Below are 19,076 nucleotides of genomic sequence, written 5' to 3'. Positions count from 1 at the left end.
CTCATCTTTATTATGTGAGGGTACATTCCTGCATGGTTGTGTGCATTGTTGCATTGTTGCTTGTTGCTAATAATAGCGCTGTGGCAGAGAGCAGGGATCCTCCCTGCATTTGTCTCTGCCTCAGCGTGAAGAGTGGGCCCACAAAAAAAGAAAGCCCAGGAGCTGTTTGCCCAGCCAGCTTCAGTGTTTGCCCTGCAGGGAGTGTCTGAGCTTGAAGGGCTTACAGTGTGTGTCCATGGATGGGTGGGTGGGTGGAGAGGTTGGGAGAACTCGGACGAGGATGATGGGTGGAGACAAGCTTAAAGGTGCTCAGTTTTGGGTTTGCATGTGCTTAAATAACCAGGTTACAATGAGTAATCTCACTTCTTGGATGTTGTAAACTCGTTACCAACAAAAGCGAGTTGGATTAGTGAAAGCTGCAGACTTCTAGAATGATCTACTTTCTCCTTAAGAGCTTGAACCAATAGTCAAAGTAGAGGAAGTAGAGCAGTGGATCCTGCAGACCAGGTTTCCCTCCAAAACTTGGTGGTGCATTCACAGCCAGCTTTCGGATTGGGGCTCACTTATAAAGGTACTCAGGTTCAGTTCACTTCAGTGTGAATGCAAACGGTTTCCCTAGTGGACCAGTAAGCCAAACGTGAAGCAGGAACACCTGCTGAAATCCCCGCAGGCTGCAGATCCGAAACACGCTTCGTGGCTTCCCCCTGTGTGACGGTCCCCTCCACCCCCCTCCACCCTCCCACCAGCGGGAACAAAAAGACATCTGAGACTTAGGGATGGGGAGGAAAACCTCTCAGCGCTCTGTGAGGCCGCCGCCGTTGCCGCGCTCCGGTTTCACAGCCTCAGACAGGCGGAGCGGCGCGCTGTTTTTACGCACAGCAACCCTCCTGCGGGGCATTCTAGGCGCTGTCCCGGAGCTGTTAGGCACCTTGCTGTGGGAGAAACGCCACTTCATTGGATACCAGAACCTCGATTAAGGTGATTTTTCTCTTCTTTGTACGTGTTTCTGTACAGAGGACACGCGTGGCTGCCCAAACGTGACGCGCGGACGTTTTTTCTTTTCAAACTGGGATATTTTTCCAAATCTAAAAGCGACTTTGGCGCAGTTCTACGAGGTTTTACATCATATTTCGACCTTCTTCATAAGGGAAGCCGAGAGGAATTTTTTCCACGTTGTTATTTACTCATTAACTTCACAAGCTTTTAGGAGACAAGACTGAACAGGTCGCAGTCGGTAAGAAAAGGGGAGCAGTGCCTTAAAAACTAGCTTCATTTCATCAAGCGATGTGAGTCACCAAAGACACAAGTATTAAGGGTAAGCATTTTTTACACTTGTGACTGTTTGTCTTCCCGTCCTTCTCTTTGCCTCTCTGTTGTTTATATCACTGCAAACAAACCCCTCAAGTTTTCAGTTTACTGTTTTCCTCGTCCTGGGAAAAACTCCCACCTGCAAAATGTCAGTCTGGAAAAGTCTAACTATATTTTTCTAGATTTATCTAGATTTTGTTCTGCTAATTTGCTGCAAAAGTCACACCTGAACTGCTGTTTCTGTCCAAATTCAGCGCATAAAGGAAGCATTTCGTGATTTTTGCGCTTCATCCACGTTGGGTTTGCGCGTCTGAAACGGTTAAATCGCACCTGAAAGCATTAATAGTGAATGACGGGACATGTCTCTCCTTTCTTGCTCAGGGTACAGATCCTGCAAGAGGCCTTGGCAGCACTGAGAGCAGAGGAGAGGCGTTCTGTTGGCGCACAAAGGAACAGGAGGAGGTGCCTCTCGCCTTGAAGCTGCGCCGCTTTCGGACGGATTCTTCATGTTCGCTCCAGCCTCAGAGGAGACAGCCCGCTCCGAACGTTTACGTGCCGTGACAGCACGCTGTCAGACATGACGCACCGCGGCGTATGGATATCCAGGGACATGAGCGGAAAGCAGCGCGGGAGAGGCGGCTCTCCGTTCCGCCACGGTGCGCTCTTGAAACAGAAAGCCCACGCGACAGCAGGTAAGGGCAGAGTTCCCGCTCTATAAAGTTGTCTTTACATTGATTTACGACATTATTACAGTCAGAGCTGGTGTTTGGGTTCGTGACGCTCCAGTGAACGCACTCCTCCTGATCCCCTCTGGGCTCTGAAAAGCCTCCTTTCACTTTTGCGGCTCTCTTTGCGCACCTGCCAGCGGGCTGCAGGTCGCTGTGACCAGGGCGCAGAGCTGCACTCGGCTTGCTGTCTATCCGAGGGGGTCGAGGAAGCGCAGCGCTTTGCTACCTGCGGCTGATGGAGCCAAGTTGTAGCTCATGACTCCAGAGTGTAGAAGTGTTTACGCGGCGCGGCCGTGAATGGTGGTGTGATATAAATCAAAGCGAGCGCTTTTATGGCTCAGAGGAGTGATTGTTGTTGGAGGTGAGCTGCAGACAAACATCAGTGACAGGCTGTGTGAAATGTGGGGCAGGGATGCTGCCGGGACGCGCTCCAACACTGCGCTCTGTTCCTCCCTCACACCCCCAGCTCCAACTTTCTGTCCCGAACAGGAGATGTGTCTCCACAGAAAGAACAAGGGAAGGATGATGGCTCACTTCATTCTTTCTGAGTGACTCAACGACCTCCTGACTCACCTCGTGGATGCTGCGTCACACAGACACAGGGATCAGATGGAGGTGGAGGATGATGTTTTGTGTGCGCGGGGGTTTGCCCCTCTTAGTTTAATCTGTTTTTCTTTAAATTTTCTTTAACACAAGGGAACAGCCTCACAGTCAGGCATCTCACACCACCCCACCAAGCCGCCACAGCTTTTACTTCCTCCAGCCAGAGGTCATAAGGTCAGTGACCTTGCTGAGGAGCCTGGGCTGTTGGATGGCACAATCCCAACAGACTGATGGGAGCTCTTCTGGCATTAGAATGTGTTTGGCTCAGGCACTGAGCACTAGACAAGCAAACAATTCAAATGAACTGATTGCACTTTGATGCTTTAAAATGCGTGTTTTCAAAGATCCTGTTAGGGTCAAACTGTTATTTTAGTAGAAAACTGTCAAACTGCCAAGAACATGAGTGTTTAGACTCTTAGCGCTGTCCGAAAAATAGGATTTTGTCCAAAACGTTCCAATACTAGAGAAAAATAAAACTATTTCAGTAAAATGTCACTACTATGCGTTTTAATATATTAGTACTTTATCTTTAGACAAAACATTTTAGATTATAAATTACTTTAAGCGGCATTTTTACTTGATTTGAATATAAAGATGGCGAAAAATTGAAATTGAAGGGAAAGTTCCCAACTTTAGATAAAATTGTATTGACGAGAAAATGCCAAATCATAACAATTCTCCTTTGCAGAACGGTGTCACAAAGTTTTTAATTTAACCTCCATTTTTAAATCTTGTTTTTCATTTAATTTATCACTGTGTCTAATAAAAAGTATAGAAATAGTCAATTTTTTTCAAATTCCTAAACAAAACAAAAATATTGCAAGACAAATAAAGCTATTAACTGTGTTAGCTGGAAAACAATTGATAAAACAAGATAAACCACAGCAGTTTTAGTTTTCTAGAAGCAAATATTCGCCTATTTTCCAATAAACAATGGAAATTTAAAAGAAAATTCATCTCCATGTGGTATATATATTAAAAAAGCATCAAAACAATAAAAAATGTTTTTGAGTCTCATAATAATTCAATTTTAACACATTTTGCTCCAAAGGATTCCCATTTAGCCAAATATTTACTGTATTTTTTACATTTACACATATAAGCCACCAATAAATGATAGAAATGAAATTTTGCTGTAATCCGGTGACTCTAAATTCCTAAACATGGAAAACCTTCCAGCAGAACCAGACTTTAGGGCAACCATCTGTGACTTGAGTTGGAGAGGACTTGAAGGAGACAGACAAATGGGGGAAAAACAAAAAAACACTGGAGCACTATTGACTCAAAAACAGACATTTATGTGAATGGTACAATAACCTGTGCATGCATGACTGGGATGGAGAGGAAAAACTCTCAGAACACTTTAGTTAGAACAGGATAATGGCAGCGTTTGGGAAAGTCAAGCTGCTGTTGTGACGCTACAAATGTTTGGACACTCTTTTCCCTCCATCACCTTAAAGTTGAAGTCTTCATCTCACTTGTGATCAGTTTTGTGCGCCACATATTGTATCGTTTGCATTGAGCTTCCTCTGATCAGACCAATAGTTAACAAAAAAAATGTAAAAAAAGTCCATTTGGGTTTTATTCAGATTTTCAGTTGGAAAAATTCAATAAAAGCAATAAAAAAAAAAAGGTTTTAATGAAGTTTGTCTTCTTACTCAGATTGAACTAATCGGTTGATTAGTTGCAAAAGCATTTCCAGTGGCCTTTTGATTACGATTGTGCTGTTTTTAGCTAAAATCAAAAAACCTGTGGCGTTTTCTAGAACATAGTTTCTGCAGAGCAGCAGGAGTTCATTAGAAATTGAGTTGACTGTTAGGACCGTCCCTACTTTCCTTCATCCATTAGTTTGCACTCTCTCCCTTCAAACCCTGCAACCTATCATTACCGGTGTAACAAAAATGGCGAGCAATACTGAGGCGGATGACAGCTCAGAAAAGACGTGGGTTTGAATGAAGAAATCCTCAGAAATTATACATATACATATATTTTTAAAGCTTAAAACACTATTTTAAGCTTATTTTGCTCATAAATGTCCTCCATCATCAGAAAGATGCCACACCAACATAATCAAACACCCCAAAAAGAAAAATAAATCTTTATAGGAGAGGGTCTTTAAAGTGTAAAGTGACTGTAACCTAAATGTTTTAAATGGATAAAAAACTAATGTTTTTATGCTCTCAAATGATTTAAATGATCATTTTTGACATTTGTCCTTGTGGCATTTCTTGTACTTTATGGAATTTAGTGGACTATGTTTTGTTTAATCTGGTGTTGAGAGTACTGGCCAAGATTATTGCAGCCCAGTCACCAAATTAGAGCAACTGATGTTTTTTTTTTCTTTCCTTCTTCCTCAGATTAATGGAAGTCTGTCAGTAAAAGATGGATGTGTGCTCCGTGCAGGGAGCCTTGTCCTAGCTGGGTCTCCAAGCCGGTGTATAACGTTACTCTTGCTTGTTTTGTCGCGGCACTAATGGAGAGAGTGCAGCAAGGGAGATTGATTATGCAACCTGGAGTGCCACAGGGCAACTCCAATCTGGAAGTGCTTAGAGTATTCAGCAAACCACAGTGATTCCTTCAGGCCAAATTAAAGGAGGCATGATCTGACAAAAAGGAATTTCAATTTGTTAGATGTATTTCTTCAGACAAATGCTTCCCATGCTACCTCTGCTTTTTCTTTTGATTTTTGCAGGGGTGGAGCGTCTCATGTGAGCGCGTGGGACCAAACTGCTTTCTTTTCTGTGATCTTGCATTGTTTGGATGATGTCGAGCACTTTTCTTCAAGCCCTAAACAGCGAAAATTGTCAAGAACAAAGCAGCAGTTAATACTTTCGGAGCCGCTGATGAAACGTAAAAGCGAGCTCCCATCCTTATCACAAATCTCCCTCTTTTAAAACAGCTTTCCCTCAGAAAACAGAGGAATGTTAACAGGCCGAGCGCGGCGCTTTTGTTTGTGTGAGCATTTTTTTTTTTTTTTTTGATACAATACGCCGTATTTTTCTGAAATTAGCAGGTCAGATTCATTAATCATGGCGTTTGAGGGCTGCTTTGAACTATCAGGCCAGGTCATTAAACCCAGCCAGTCTGGGGCACGAGCAGGCGACACGGAAACACTTTGGTGATCGCTGCTTCAGCCAGACACAAGACACTAATAATGACCAGAGTGTGTGTATGTGGGTGCATGTGTGAGTACGTGTGCGTCCAGCTACTTTGGACCAACTCTCCCTGATTCCGTTTTGGCTCCATTTGGACAAGTCAAGATGGAACGAAGGGGAGAGTGGTGTGAGAGGCTGGGGGAAGTTGTCTGCTCTTCCTTTCCCCATCAACATTTGCCCGGCCTTCTATCTGTTTTTCAGCGCCGCCGTGCTCCCAAACACCAAAAAAGTGAAATCCTACCCTCTGATCATTGTTGCAGCGTGGCTAAAATGTGTTCCCATTTAAGGTGAGGCTCGCCCCGGCGCTCTCTGTGTGGCTTCCTTTTAAAACCAACTTAATCAGGCAGGAATTTGGGTTATTAGGGTCATGGACAGAGAGGCAGCCTCAGCGAGAAACAAAGTGGAAGAGTTGCGAGGAGCACAGATGTGTCGCATCAGCAGCTGTCTGCATCTCGGTGCTCATGGGAAAAATGAACTCTGTAGTGGCTGGCGATGGTGTCCCGTTTAATTTACCTGAAACGGGTCATGAGACACTTGTGAGGCTGCCGCCCTGTGGGTTTCTGTGTGGGCTAAACTCTCCGGTGAACCTGCACACTTAATCTTGTCTTGAGGCTGTTGTACACGGTGGAAGTAAAAGCTTCATTATTCCTCGTTTTACTCTGCTTGTTTTAAGCGAAACAAAACACAAAAAGAAACTTTTCTCAAGATCTTTTCAGTAAAAAAAAAAGAATCCAGGTTTTATGTTTCACAGAAAACCCAATTAAAAATGTTCTCCATGCAGTTCCGGAGCAACGCTCCATTTACCGTTAAGTGGATGAGCTTTTTATCAAAAATTTGGAGAATTTTAGAGACATATTGGTTGGTTATTTTAGTTCACTTGCAGATTGATGTGTAAACAGGATGATAAGGGGAGTATTATACCTGTTTTTTTTCTCCGCCATGTTCCAGCGGAACGTCTGGCTCTTCTGTGATTAAATGCTTCAGTAAGTTTCAGCGGCTTTTGCTGTCTGTCTGGAAGCCAGAGTACAGCAGGGTTTATCTGAGTGTTTGTGGTTTAAACAACTCCTGACTTTATCTGGAAACTGGAGTGAACCAAGTTCTGAGTGTGAAGACGAGCAGGACTTCAGGATGAAGATGTTTAGAGTCTGGTGAGGAAGACATACGTCTGTGAGGTTTTTAAGCACAAAGTTTTCTAAAAATATCAGTACAGCAGTATTTTATTTTTACTCGTTCTACGTCTCAAGAGTTTATTGGCTGCCAAATTTAGCAATGTTTAGCCAATAAAAAGTGCATTAAAAGACCAGTTACTTCATGCATCCGCATGGTGGCGCTGAAGACGCTAATAAACAAAACTGGGCCCCAAGATGATAAGACAAAGACAGAACAGTAACGGTCAGAGAAAAGACATTAACTTCCTCCTTAAGGTTTTTAGGGAGGGAAAAAAATGGAACTGGTTACAAATTAGTTCTTCCAGTAACCACTAGAACAAACAAACAAGACAATCCCTATTTAGCTTGATTTAAATTAGTCCAACTATGCAACAGAAATATTGATCTCTACACTTCAACTCCCAAACCTCCAGGTTGTTTAGGTGAACTGGGTTCTTTTCCTGAGCTCTTTTCCAATTCGGAAGTATGATGATTCGATCTCTGACGTACCGGCTTCCGCTTTAAGTGGGTGCCGCCCATTTCATGACGTCATCCTAGAGTCAGAGAGCAGGTTTTTAGAGGATTATTCAGAAATGCGCCAGTGGATCAAAATACCACTTTGGGATTTCTTTTTTTGTGACATTATAATACGTTTAATAGCTCAAAAAGTTGATTTTATATGATACAGGCCCTTTAGAAATTTTGAAGCATTAACTGCAATATTTGGCTTTTCCTGGTTTGTGTCAGATTTGGCAGTTTGGTCTCAAAAAATGACAGGCTTGTTAGTCCCGCCTATTCTTTGGAAAGAGAGGGATTTGATGACATTACATCCAGCCAAAATAAAGACAGATCTGAAAGAAGAAGAAAAAAAAGCAAAATCAAAACAAAAAACAGTGAAGCATGTGACCTCAGGGACGGTTCATCTCTTTTTACCTCACTGATTGTTACTGATGCTGAAGACTTGCTAGTTGTTTGCTAGATCCAAGTGAAAATGACTGCTGATGATTGTTTTTCACTCACCTGCTACTGCATACAGCTAGATACACAGTTTATTAAGATAAACGTTCCAATAACTCTCACTTTGGATTTTATCTGGTCGCTTTTAAATTAATACAAATGAAATCCGGAACAGTTTGAGAAATCCAAGTCTGTTGACCGTCACTGTTGCAGTTTAAGGTAGTCGTTCACAGTGACAGAACGGCAGCGGGCCACAAGAGCTGCATCAACCCAAAGGTCGGTTCTCATCGTGAACAGCACCACACAAGTGTTCTTTCGTGTTCCCCTCAGGGATCTGGTCATGGAAGGATTTTCAAAGCCTTCTGCCAACAGACGTAAACAGTTGGAGAACTGATGGAAGGAGGAGTTGCTGCTGTGTCATCCAATAACAGCAGCAAATTTACCCAACAAGTCGTGATTAGAAAGACATGCAGAGAGATCCAGAAATCTGAGGGAAGAGTTAGGATTGCATTCTGGGGGGGAAAAAAACTTGCTTTTAGGATGTCATAAGCAATAAGCCACACTGTTTTGGAGGCAAATCTAGTGGGGACGCTGAAAGTCAGAATCAAAATAAAAGCCCCCCCCACCTCCAGTCATTCAGAGGAATCCCATGCTGAGTTACGGTTTGGGGGGGAGTCACAGCATCTGCTATATGCCAGCACAGTCTAGGCATAAATCTGGCTTTTTTGTCTGACAGGCGTGCTGGGATGCTGCCTCGGCCCTCAGCCTCACTGTTGTTGCCGGCGACAGTCAGGTGGCGGCTTTCCTCCTCCGCCACGACGCTGTTAAAGTCTCTGCTCTAGGTTAAAGAGCGAGTCGAGGGCCTCTTCGTGGCCCGTGGAGCACCCCGTTGATCTCAGAACCTGCTCGACCTGCAGTAACTTTCTTTTGGCAGCTTGAACCCTGAACGTGCGAGGGCAGTAATCCAGGACTGCTGCACTTCAAACGCATTGTTGTGCAGAACGAGTGCAGCCCTTTATCCCGCTAAGGACCCATTAGACACGTTTCTGCAGAGCCCCGCTCCGTGGTGCAGAAGCTGCAGGGTCAGCAGAGGAAATTATCTATCAGTCCGATTATGCAATCAGACAGTTTACCTCTAAGAGCTCCTTCCAATTAGAGTCCAGGCTGTTTGGTCAAATCCGGCACACGCTTTCTAAAAGAGAGTACTGTTCTTGGTGATCTGTAAATCTTGGGGAAATAAAAGGGAAGCAGAAACATTCTACAGGGCCAATTATTGAGGAAATAGCAGGGAAGGATAGCAGCAGTAATGGAGGAGCAACTGCTGCTAAACGTCAACCTGAGATGGATTTTGAAACGGTTTTCCAAACATATTCTATGGTGAAGAGATCATTCACCAGCATGGAAGCTTTTCAAGTCCAGGTTCAGTCTTCCAGACGTCCCAGCAAACGCTTTCCAACGTCGACCTTTGCAAGTCCCAAAGAAACAGCCTGAACTGTGAGGAGCTTGTTCACAGACTCAACAGATCTTAAAATGATAAACCATCACGAGAGTACAGTCAGGAACAAGAGCAGCATGAGTACGGTTTGTTTGGAGGAGCTGTCACGGGGAAAGTCTTTTCTGTCAGAAAAGAAAATGGAAACACACAGTCGGGGTCAAACTGCCAGTGCAGAAAATCTCTCGAAAGATTTGCATGTGTTCTCTGTTGGGTTTCGGTCTCACGTTCATGTCTGAACACGCTCAAATCATTTACGAGGCTAAATCTATGGTGAGCAATTAAAAAAAGAACTTTTCCAAAATGATCTAATTCGTTTTTATTAGGAAAAAATAAAAAATATTACATGAAAAGTGAAACTGTAGTCTACATTTCACCTAAAGTTTGCATTGGACTGATGCAAAACCACCTCAGACTGATTTTAGGGTAAAACCGCAGTTTTCCCGTCACAGCTGTGGGAGACACCAGCCTTAGACCCACGAAGCAGCACCCGCACATGTTAAGGTCAGTGAATCAACCGTGAACTTCTGTGTTTATGTTCTGCGGACGAATGCGAGGCTGCCTGGCAGTTAAAGCTTAACTGAAGGTTAGTCTGAACAGCGACCCAGAGCACAGCAGCCACTCATGTTTCAACGATGTAGTCAAAGTTCAGACTTTACCCTCCATGCTGTCATGAAAAGCCAAGCTCTAATGGAAAAAAAAAACCTTTACAGAGTCTGGTTCATTTGTTTGGGTAGATCTTGGCTCAATGGTTCTGCCAAATCACTGGATGGTGAAAAGCTTCTCCATCAATAAAGCTTTAGCATTGCTTTTTCATGAGCTTCACTTCTGGCCTGAAATGTTGCAAGCTTTTGGGTTCCGTTGAGGCATTTCAACACCTCACTGGTTCTTTAAGTTAAGAGTCAAGTTAAAGCTCCATCAGTTAGTTTGAGAAATTTGTTTTCCACATTTGACCCATCTGCCGGGAGAGCGCCGCCCTCAGGAACCATTTTAGTTTTACCCTCCAATCAGTGTGCCTAACAGAAAGGCATTGGATCCCAGGTTTAGTCTTTGGTATGACCCAACCGTTGGTTTAACCCACAACCTCCCAGTATAATGCTGCGATCGCACTGGACAGGCGTCAGAAGTCTGTCCAAAAATATGTTCTTATTCGTAAAGCTCCTGACATGTGTGGGAGGAGCTACTGTCAATTTCTGCTAAAGAAACGGTAAAGAAACTTGTTTACATCATTGTCTTGATGCAAACAAGACAATTATATTAAGGTTCAGGAAGAGAATGATTAGATTTGGTTTGGACCAAAGCTGAGTCCCTGATTGGTTGACTCGAAGGCTCCTTTTCAGCAAAGTGACAAGATTTAAACTACAGCAACGGCAAAAACATTCTGTGAAGTCCAAAACACACTGCTGCCAGACCACTGCGCCCGACAATTGAACCGCACCCCATGATTTCTGATCACGTCTGTACATTGACTTAACGTTGACGCTGGACTCCCCTGACACGCAAATTCAGTGTGAACGCAGCTTAAGGATAGACACTCCACAACAAACTAAATAATAGGACCCATTTTCTTTTTAGTTTAAGTTGTACTACTACAAATACAACAATAAAATTGCAATGTAGACATCCATCCTCTCACCCCCCTCCTTGTTGCTGCCCCACACCTGGATGTTCATAAGTTTTGGGAGGCCACATTTCTACCCTCATAATAGCCTGTAACTCGTGCAGACTGGGGAAGTGAAGCCGTCTCTGGGACAACGCGAGAGCCCTAATATCACAACCTGTTTATTATGGGTTTCAAATTACTGTGTGTGTACAAGGAATGAAAGTTCAGTGTTTTTCTTTGCTGCTGTCACAACAGCTAACCACACTCCCATCACTAACATGGCTACGTTACACAAAATGTTGTTTTTCTGCTAGGATCACATGACGTACTTTTTGTGGTTATTCTCTAACTGTAAGATCACCATCATGGGGGCGTTGCTACAGGAAAACTGCAAATGTAACGATTTCCCATCTCTGAGTGTCTGAATGAAAGGTAAAGTTGTAAATTCTAAAGTTGTCCTTCGCCTCTTGGCGTATCCCTTCAGGGGTCGCCACAACGAATCAGCTTTCACTGGTTCACGCAGGTGGTTTGGCCAAATGCCCTTCCTAACACAACCCTATATTTTACCCAGGCTGAGGGACAAACACAGGGGGACCCTGACTTGGGCCCCCACAGTTAGACCCACACTGGATAAAGCTCATTGCATCTCCTGGGAATCGAACCCTGATTTCAGATGTACCAGTCCCACAAGCAGCCAAAATAAAAGTGATAAAGCTTGTTTCTGGAAAAATAAAAACAGCGTCTTCTTTGGTTTGGATAATAGTGTTTTTTAACCCCCCTGAATGGGCAACACTTGTGCTGCATTTTGTGCCAACTTTTTTCTTTCATCCATCAATACTTTGGAATAATTTAACTTTAACTAACTAATAATTATCATGACATCTTTTGAAAACATTCACAGACCACCTTCCTGTTAAAATGTTATTTCAGCTCCAGTTTCACTAACAAACAATTGGCCCTATTATTACAGATCAGTGCCAACAACAACCATGCACAAGTGCTAACAATATGTCTGCTCCAGTGTGGCGGTTTTCTGCACGTTTTCAAAGTTGGGTCTAAGTAAAGCAACCTAAAAAAGCAGAAATTTGCTTTTTTGTATTTCAAAATTTCAAAATAAAACAAATTTTCGCTCATGTTTTGAAAAATGTAGTTTTTTAAAACAGTCTGTGTCTACAGTGTTATTCTTTTTATAATTTTTGCTTGAGACAATGTGTTAACTGATTTATTTGTTTTGGCACCTGATACATTTGAAACTAGAATATACCATGTCATATTTTTTATGTCTAGTTTAATATTTATTCTGTGGAGATTCACGCTGCGCTTCAGTTCGCCTGGTAATCGAACCTCCCTCTCCGTCCTGTCTGACCCTGACCTGAGAGTCTCTCCGACACCTCCACACGCACGCGTTGTCATTCAGTTAATAAAACCACCTGGCGGGGGGAAACCCGGAGCAGTGAGGTCATGCTGTTCCTCCTCCTCCGGGCCGGACCTCCTGTGTGTGGGCTGAAGTGTGTTTGTGCAGAAACCGTCAGGGAAATGGAAGGAGAAGGAGAGTGCATCTCTCGCTTTTCGTGTCTGCGGTTTGGGATTATTGAGGGAACAAAAGTGCGGCGCGTGTGAAGTGTGTTTGTGTGCGCATATGTGGGGGTTGATAATAGGTGGGGCCCTCCTACCCGACCTGAACTGAGACGCGGGACCTGCTATCTGTTTCTCATTTGGCCGGTGCTCTGCGGTTTTCCAGCATTGACAGCCCTCAGAGTGGAAACTGGCACTAACGAGCAATTACATCCTGCCTGCCTGGCAGGGATTATGGGGATTACAGAGCGACTGGCCTTCAGTTTGCACCCTCTTTCTGCACTCTCATTTTGTCCTTCCCCATTTTCTTATCTTAGTCCTTCCATTTTTTGCGCTCCAATGATCTTTTTCTTATTTTCCCTGCCCCTGCGCTACGGCCCATTTTCTTTCCAGAACGCCTCTTACTCTTATCATGTTCTTTTTAATGATCTCATTCTCTTTAAATGTCCCCCCCCTCCAGCTCTTTCACCCTTGACTTTGTGTCAGCCACACATCTAAACATGTGCCTTCGACTGTATTTATCAGCCGGGAGCTTTCCCGAACAGGCACCTGACAAGCAGCAGTGTAGCTTACAAAAGACTTATCTGCATGGAGAACTCCTGAAGAGTGAAATTGGTTTATTGGTTTCAGTGCTTGAAAGGAGGAAAATACAGAAGGAGGGCTTAAATAAAAAATTAAAAAAATGAGAAAGGGAGAAAGATGGGAATCCTGGACAGAATGTTTTGCACGAAGGAGCACCTTGTTTTTCCTAAAGGACTCCTCTTTAGTCAGATCAGACTTAAGTTCTGGAAGCAACACCCTGAAGCCTCATTTCTGACACACTAATGAGACTGTCAGCAGAGCGACATACAAAAAGTCACAAAACCCGTTTTGGTTGCTTTCAACGGAGCCGTGGATCCAGCAGACCTTCTGGCTTTGCAGGACCTCCCCAAATCTTCAGCTGTCTGGCAGTGATCAGGCGGCTCTCCTGGTGTTCGGCCTCCCTCTCCTGCGTCTCCTCTTACACCGCAGGTGTCTTTTATTGAGCCAGCTGTGATTTACCGCTCCCCTGCTTTCCTCCCAACTCCTGCAATCAAGACTGCGGCAGTGACAGGTTGAAGCTGGAGGTCAGAACATTTTACATACGTGCATGCGTACACAGCAGGGCACAGCGCGCTGCTAATGGGAGGTAATTACTGTATTAGAGAAGTTTGGCTTTCCCGGGGAGAGGAAACACCAGAGAGCTTTGTTTCTTTTGAACAAGGCGAGAGTTTTATGGAGGCTCCGGGGCCACGGCTCGGACCCTGGGACCTAATCGTGCACAGTGAGCACTCAGATCCCTGATCAGAAACACACGCATATTATTTTGCCTTTTTTTTCTGTCTCTGCAAAGAAAGCTTTGTGAGGAATTGACAGGAAATGGTGCACATAGTAGTAACTGTGGAGTCCGCTGTCTTGCAGATATTTCTGATGTAAACTCTCAATTGAATGTCCTTCAGATGCATTATTTTAGTCAAAGATGGCAGATGCATCTTGTGACCAATGCAGGAAAAAGCACACTATGATCTAAGATATGTTTTTATACTTTTTTCTCCTTTACTCCATCCTCTTTCGGCTCTCCCATCAGGGGTCGCCACAGCGAACAAGTCGCATGGTAAACTTGGCAATGTTTTACGCTGGATGCCCTTCCTGACGCAACCTTCTCAAACCGGGCTTGGAACTGGTACAGAGGTAGAGAAGGGAACAGGGAGCAGCCCGGAGTCGAACCCTGGTTTCACGGACGGAAGGCGCCGCAAACCAGCACGAGCTAAACCGGCTCTTTTTTCTCCTTTACTAATCTTTATATTCCAGCGTTTGTTATTAAATGTTTATCCGTCAGTTGTCACTGAATTCAGCGGTGAGTTGGCCAATCACATCGCTTGTTTACGATGATTTAGGAATGACACAGCCTTGACTTTAGCAAAGTTGCGTTTCCAAATTTAATGAAAAGGTTTCAAAAATATTTTTTAGCTTTGAAAATTTTGGTTTAAAACAAACATAACATGAGTTATGACATTATTGTGATTCCCCCTTGGAATGGTTAAGTAGAGCTTTGCTGGATGTTTAGAACTTTTCACACATTGGTTTTTCTTTGCGTTGTTTTGGGATTTTTCCTTTTTTATTTTATACCTTTTTATCTTTGTTATAAAACCTAAAAACGTTTTGGTCTAAATGTTTGTAGTTCAAAAATAAAATAAAATGTACTACGCAGAGTTTACTTTTTTGTTCAGTTCCAGGCTTGTTATAGAATATTGTGTCATATAATGAAAAATATCCACAAAAAATAAGCTGAGGATGTGTTAAAACTGGATATCAAAAATGTAAGAGTAAATTGTTTGAGCAAATAATAAATTTGTACAAAATGCTCAAAAAGGCCCTAATAAGGGATAACATGAATTACTTTAATATTCATTTGGTTAAAAATTGTTTTAGTTTTTGCAATAAATATGGACTTCTTCAAACCATAAAACAGTAAATTCCTTGTTATTATTTTTTAAAAAGGTGTAGCAAAAATATTGCATGAGTTATTTACAGTTTCGCAATACAGATTTAAAGAAATCCTTGCATTTGGGAGTTCGTGTCAATATTAGTATTCATTGAATTGAGTACATTTTTCATGTATTTTTTCTGATTTCAGGAAAAAAAGTTTTTTTTGTTGCAGATTTTGATCAAACTCATTGAAGTCAAACTTAGAACAGTGAGACAATAAAAGATGAACATCCATGTACATGGAGATACAAATAGATTGAGCTGAATTTTAATTCATACAAACGAACATTGTTCAAAATGTTGAATCTACTTTTTACATTTGATTTGATTGATTTATTTCAAGCATTTAAAAAATAATTTAGTATTGCAACACAGATATACCAAGCCCATTTCATCTATCAATTAATACACTGATAAAGAAAAATTAACACTTGTTTTAGAAAATCATGCTATCTTCTCGACAGAGTAATTAATCAAACATAAATAGACTTTTTTGCAATAATGCAGAATACTCACATGTCACATTAGATTCAATAAACGTATTGATTATCAATTTATGTCAGAGTTGGATTAGTTGCTTTAAAGGCAGTGCAAAGAAGAAAACGTATATAATCCCACCCCATTGAGTTATTTCTAAAAAAAAAGAAAAGAAAAAGTTTACATTTTCCTAATCAATTTCAGTTCTCATTGGATGAAATCTGTGGCACTTTATACTAAACATGTTATAAAAACCTGGTTTGTTGCTAGCCGCTGTGTATCTGACACTTTCCTAACGGAAATGAAACAAAGCAGTTGAATTGTCAACACAGTAAAGTTGTTTGCATGAATGGCTGAGTTCCAGTGCAGCTCTAATAAACCGTTGCAGCGGGGCGCCTTTATAATATCTAAGATGGAAGTAATCCTCAATTCTATCAGTACAGTCTGTTCACATTCAACCCACCAAAGCCATATTTCTGCCGAGTTGATGCTTTAAAAGTTCAGTCATATCTTACCGGGCTGCAGCTGTTGGTGATAAATGAGCAACTATTCTCTATAGGGGGTTTCCAGGACGTTTGGTAACTCTTGAGGTGCTGTGTTCCCTCATGTAAGTCTGGGTTTTTGAACATTTTTACAAACTTTGCACTAAAAGGTTGAAAAACGTATGTTGGTGGTGTCTCAAACCCATCTCAAATCTTTCTCAGTGTAGTTTCAGTGAGTCACACTGCAACTCTTTTGGTCGAAAACTTCAGGATTTGGGATTAATGAAGCTAAACTGTGGTGGATTGGAGACCAAGAATCTACGACTCTAGATGAGAAAATATTGCATGAGATTATTGGAAACCTCTGGAAAAGTTTGTGCTACATGTTGAAATGTCATTTGAGTACAAATTGCTGTTACTTTGCATTTTTGATTGCAACTTTTTCAAATTCAAATTCAACTTTATTTATATGATGCTTTTCATGCTACAGAGTATCTCAAAGTGCTTCCCAGAGAAAGAATAAAAACATAAAATAAAAATAAGATAAAAATATAGTAGGTAAAATAATAAACATAGTAAAAAATAATACAAATAATAATAAAAATTGATAAAAATAATAACAAAATAAATGAATTAATAAAACACACAAAAACCCAACACATACACATCCAAAACAAATCAAATTAGTTGTTTTATAAAATAAAATAAAAACATGTGGACAAGTAAAATCTATGTAAAAGCTTTACTTAAAAGATGTGTTTTAAGTTTTTTCTCTTTTTGTGTTTCTTGTTAGCCATGAGCTGTGCAAGCCCTAGTCAGGGCATCAGAAACTAACGTGAAGAGGTCACAAAGCAATAATGATTGTTAACAAGTTGGATTGAAATAAAAGTCACTCTGATAAATTTGCTCCCATTGGTTGTGATGCAAAGCATCTCAGGCACCAGGGTTGTAAGGTGACGTTTTCCAATAATTCCAGCGGTGAAATACTTTAAAAAACTTTTGTTTTGTAGATGCATCAGGCAAAAAGTGAGGTACAGCCATACTTGGATTATCAGCACAGTTTAACAGCATCCTCTGTATGTAAAAACACAATTGTCACCAAATGGACTCCTACTGCTCAATGCACTGGATGTCCTATTGCTTAAAGCTGTTTATCTTTCTCACCTGATCCTGTTTTTGTGTTTCTAAAAACTTTTTTTAAGACTGTAAACAAAAGGAGTTTGTTCTGAAAATGTTTTCAGAACAAACTTACACTAGTCACGTATGGTGCATGTTTAAACTGTTTTACTTTAATACTCAAATGAAATGACATGTTAACAGACTAAAAGCCTCATATTGTCCTCACATATTTAGAGCAAATAGTGGTCTCCACTCTTGAAGTGTGTGCAGTACCGCTGACAGCCTCTTGGTGTCGCTGTTCAGCCCAGTTTGACTTATGTTTGGGATCTTGTAACATTCTACGTCCTACAACAATCAGTGTGACTGATTAGAATAGTTTCTATTTGAAGCGCCAGAGCAATGAGTCCTAGTCGCTGTGAATCCAGAGTAAAACAACTGTTTGGGGGAAGTTTTCATCATTTTTCTACAGATCAGGCCTGAACCTTTTTTTAACTTAAAAGTTTTCAATCTTTCTTTTGGTCTGCTCTTATCATCCGAGGTTACATCCGCTCTGTTAAGACAACTCGGTTTAGACATCAAACTTGTCTGAATGTGAGATGTGTTTTTTTTAATAGCATGAACAGCTGGGCAAAATGTTGAGAGCTGACATTGTTATTGGTTGTGCCATTGCAAAATGAGATGCATGTGCAACAAAGTTGGTCGCACCCTATAGTCCTGCAAAACAGTGTCCAGGATACTTCCCCAAAGTGACTCTCCATGCTCAAGAGGCATGAGGGGTCCAATCTGACCCGCTTTACTACACACAGTTTTAAAAATGTCTATACAGGCCTGCAGAAAGACACTCATCTTTTTTTAGGAGTAAAATGTATTAAAGTTCATGTTCAGGCTGAATTCAACAACAAAAAAAAAACTCTTATTTTGTCGATACCCAACATCCAATTTCGGTACCATTCGCTTTTAATCTAATACCTGGAAACACTTGAGAATCAGCCTTTTTACCCTCCCTCTCTAATAATTTATATTGTGTTTGTTAACAATTGCGCTATTTAAGTAATATATTTTTGTATCTATTTATCTGTCCGTCCATCCATTTAGTAATAACTTCTGAGGATGATACCCTCCCTAAACATGTTTCTAAGTCTAAAAAATAAGTAAGGCTTTAAAAAAATGTTTGATTTGAGGATGAACTTGTCAAATCAGAAGTTTAAAAAAACGTTTGGAGATAAAACTATGAAGTATAAACACGCGTGTTAACTTACCTGACTTGTACTTCCTGGCACATACTTGGCATTGCTGTTGTTTAGGGTTGGAAAGACCTCATGATTTTTCAATCTGCAACAGGGTTATTCAAAGATTTACTGCGACGTCTACAGGTATCAGCAGATAGAAACAATTTTGATTTTCACAAATTTTGCACATGCCCAAGTTTTATTTGTATTCTTTTCCAGTGCATTTGTAACTGTGTGCTCTGTGTTTGAGCTACCAGTAAATACAGTTTAGCATCAATTAGCTAAATACTGGCAAGTGTAGACAAGATTTGGTTGATTTTTATGGACAATTATTCTCTGTTCTGCTGTCAATCTAAAGACCAAATGGTTTCTACAAGTGCAGCAGAAGATTTCCAAGAATAATGATCTGAGTTGGGTTTATGAGATGAACCGTGTCTGAAGTCCTTCAAATTCAGCTAAATTAAAAAAGAAAGAAGCCTCCAATAAATCTTCTCTAACATAGGACAGTGGACAACGCTTTCGGAACAGGGAGACGATGGTCCAATGCCACAAATATTTGTGGTGACAAGACATAAAGCAAAGCAATAATGAGTAATATACAATTAAAGATAAGAAGCTTCAAAAAACAAACAAACAAACAAATTGTTCATTTCTTTTATGCTCTAAATTACGTTTTGTTATATTCATGTTAG

General features: G+C 41.4%; 1 protein-coding gene across 2 annotated transcripts in view; it reads left to right on the top strand.

The window, feature by feature from the left end:
• The first annotated feature begins 356 nt into the window (after positions 1-356).
• The window catches only part of LOC101162318 (artemin), a 33,457-nt gene continuing 14,737 nt past the window's right edge, over positions 357-19,076 (top strand). The window contains exons 1-2 of one of the 2 annotated variants that reach the window (XM_020710856.2): positions 357-978; positions 1,690-2,000. In XM_020710856.2, coding sequence (XP_020566515.1) covers positions 1,886-2,000 — 115 coding nt within the window. In that variant the 5' untranslated portion in view covers positions 357-978; positions 1,690-1,885. Of the gene's footprint in view, positions 1,316-1,689; positions 2,001-19,076 lie in introns of both variants that reach the window. The other variant, XM_004078944.4, reaches the window with a different exon arrangement.

The sequence above is a fragment of the Oryzias latipes genome, chromosome 17, assembly GCF_002234675.1.
Source record: "Oryzias latipes chromosome 17, ASM223467v1".
NCBI lineage: Eukaryota > Metazoa > Chordata > Actinopteri > Beloniformes > Adrianichthyidae > Oryzias > Oryzias latipes.
This window is presented reverse-complemented; position numbering and strand designations above follow the sequence as displayed.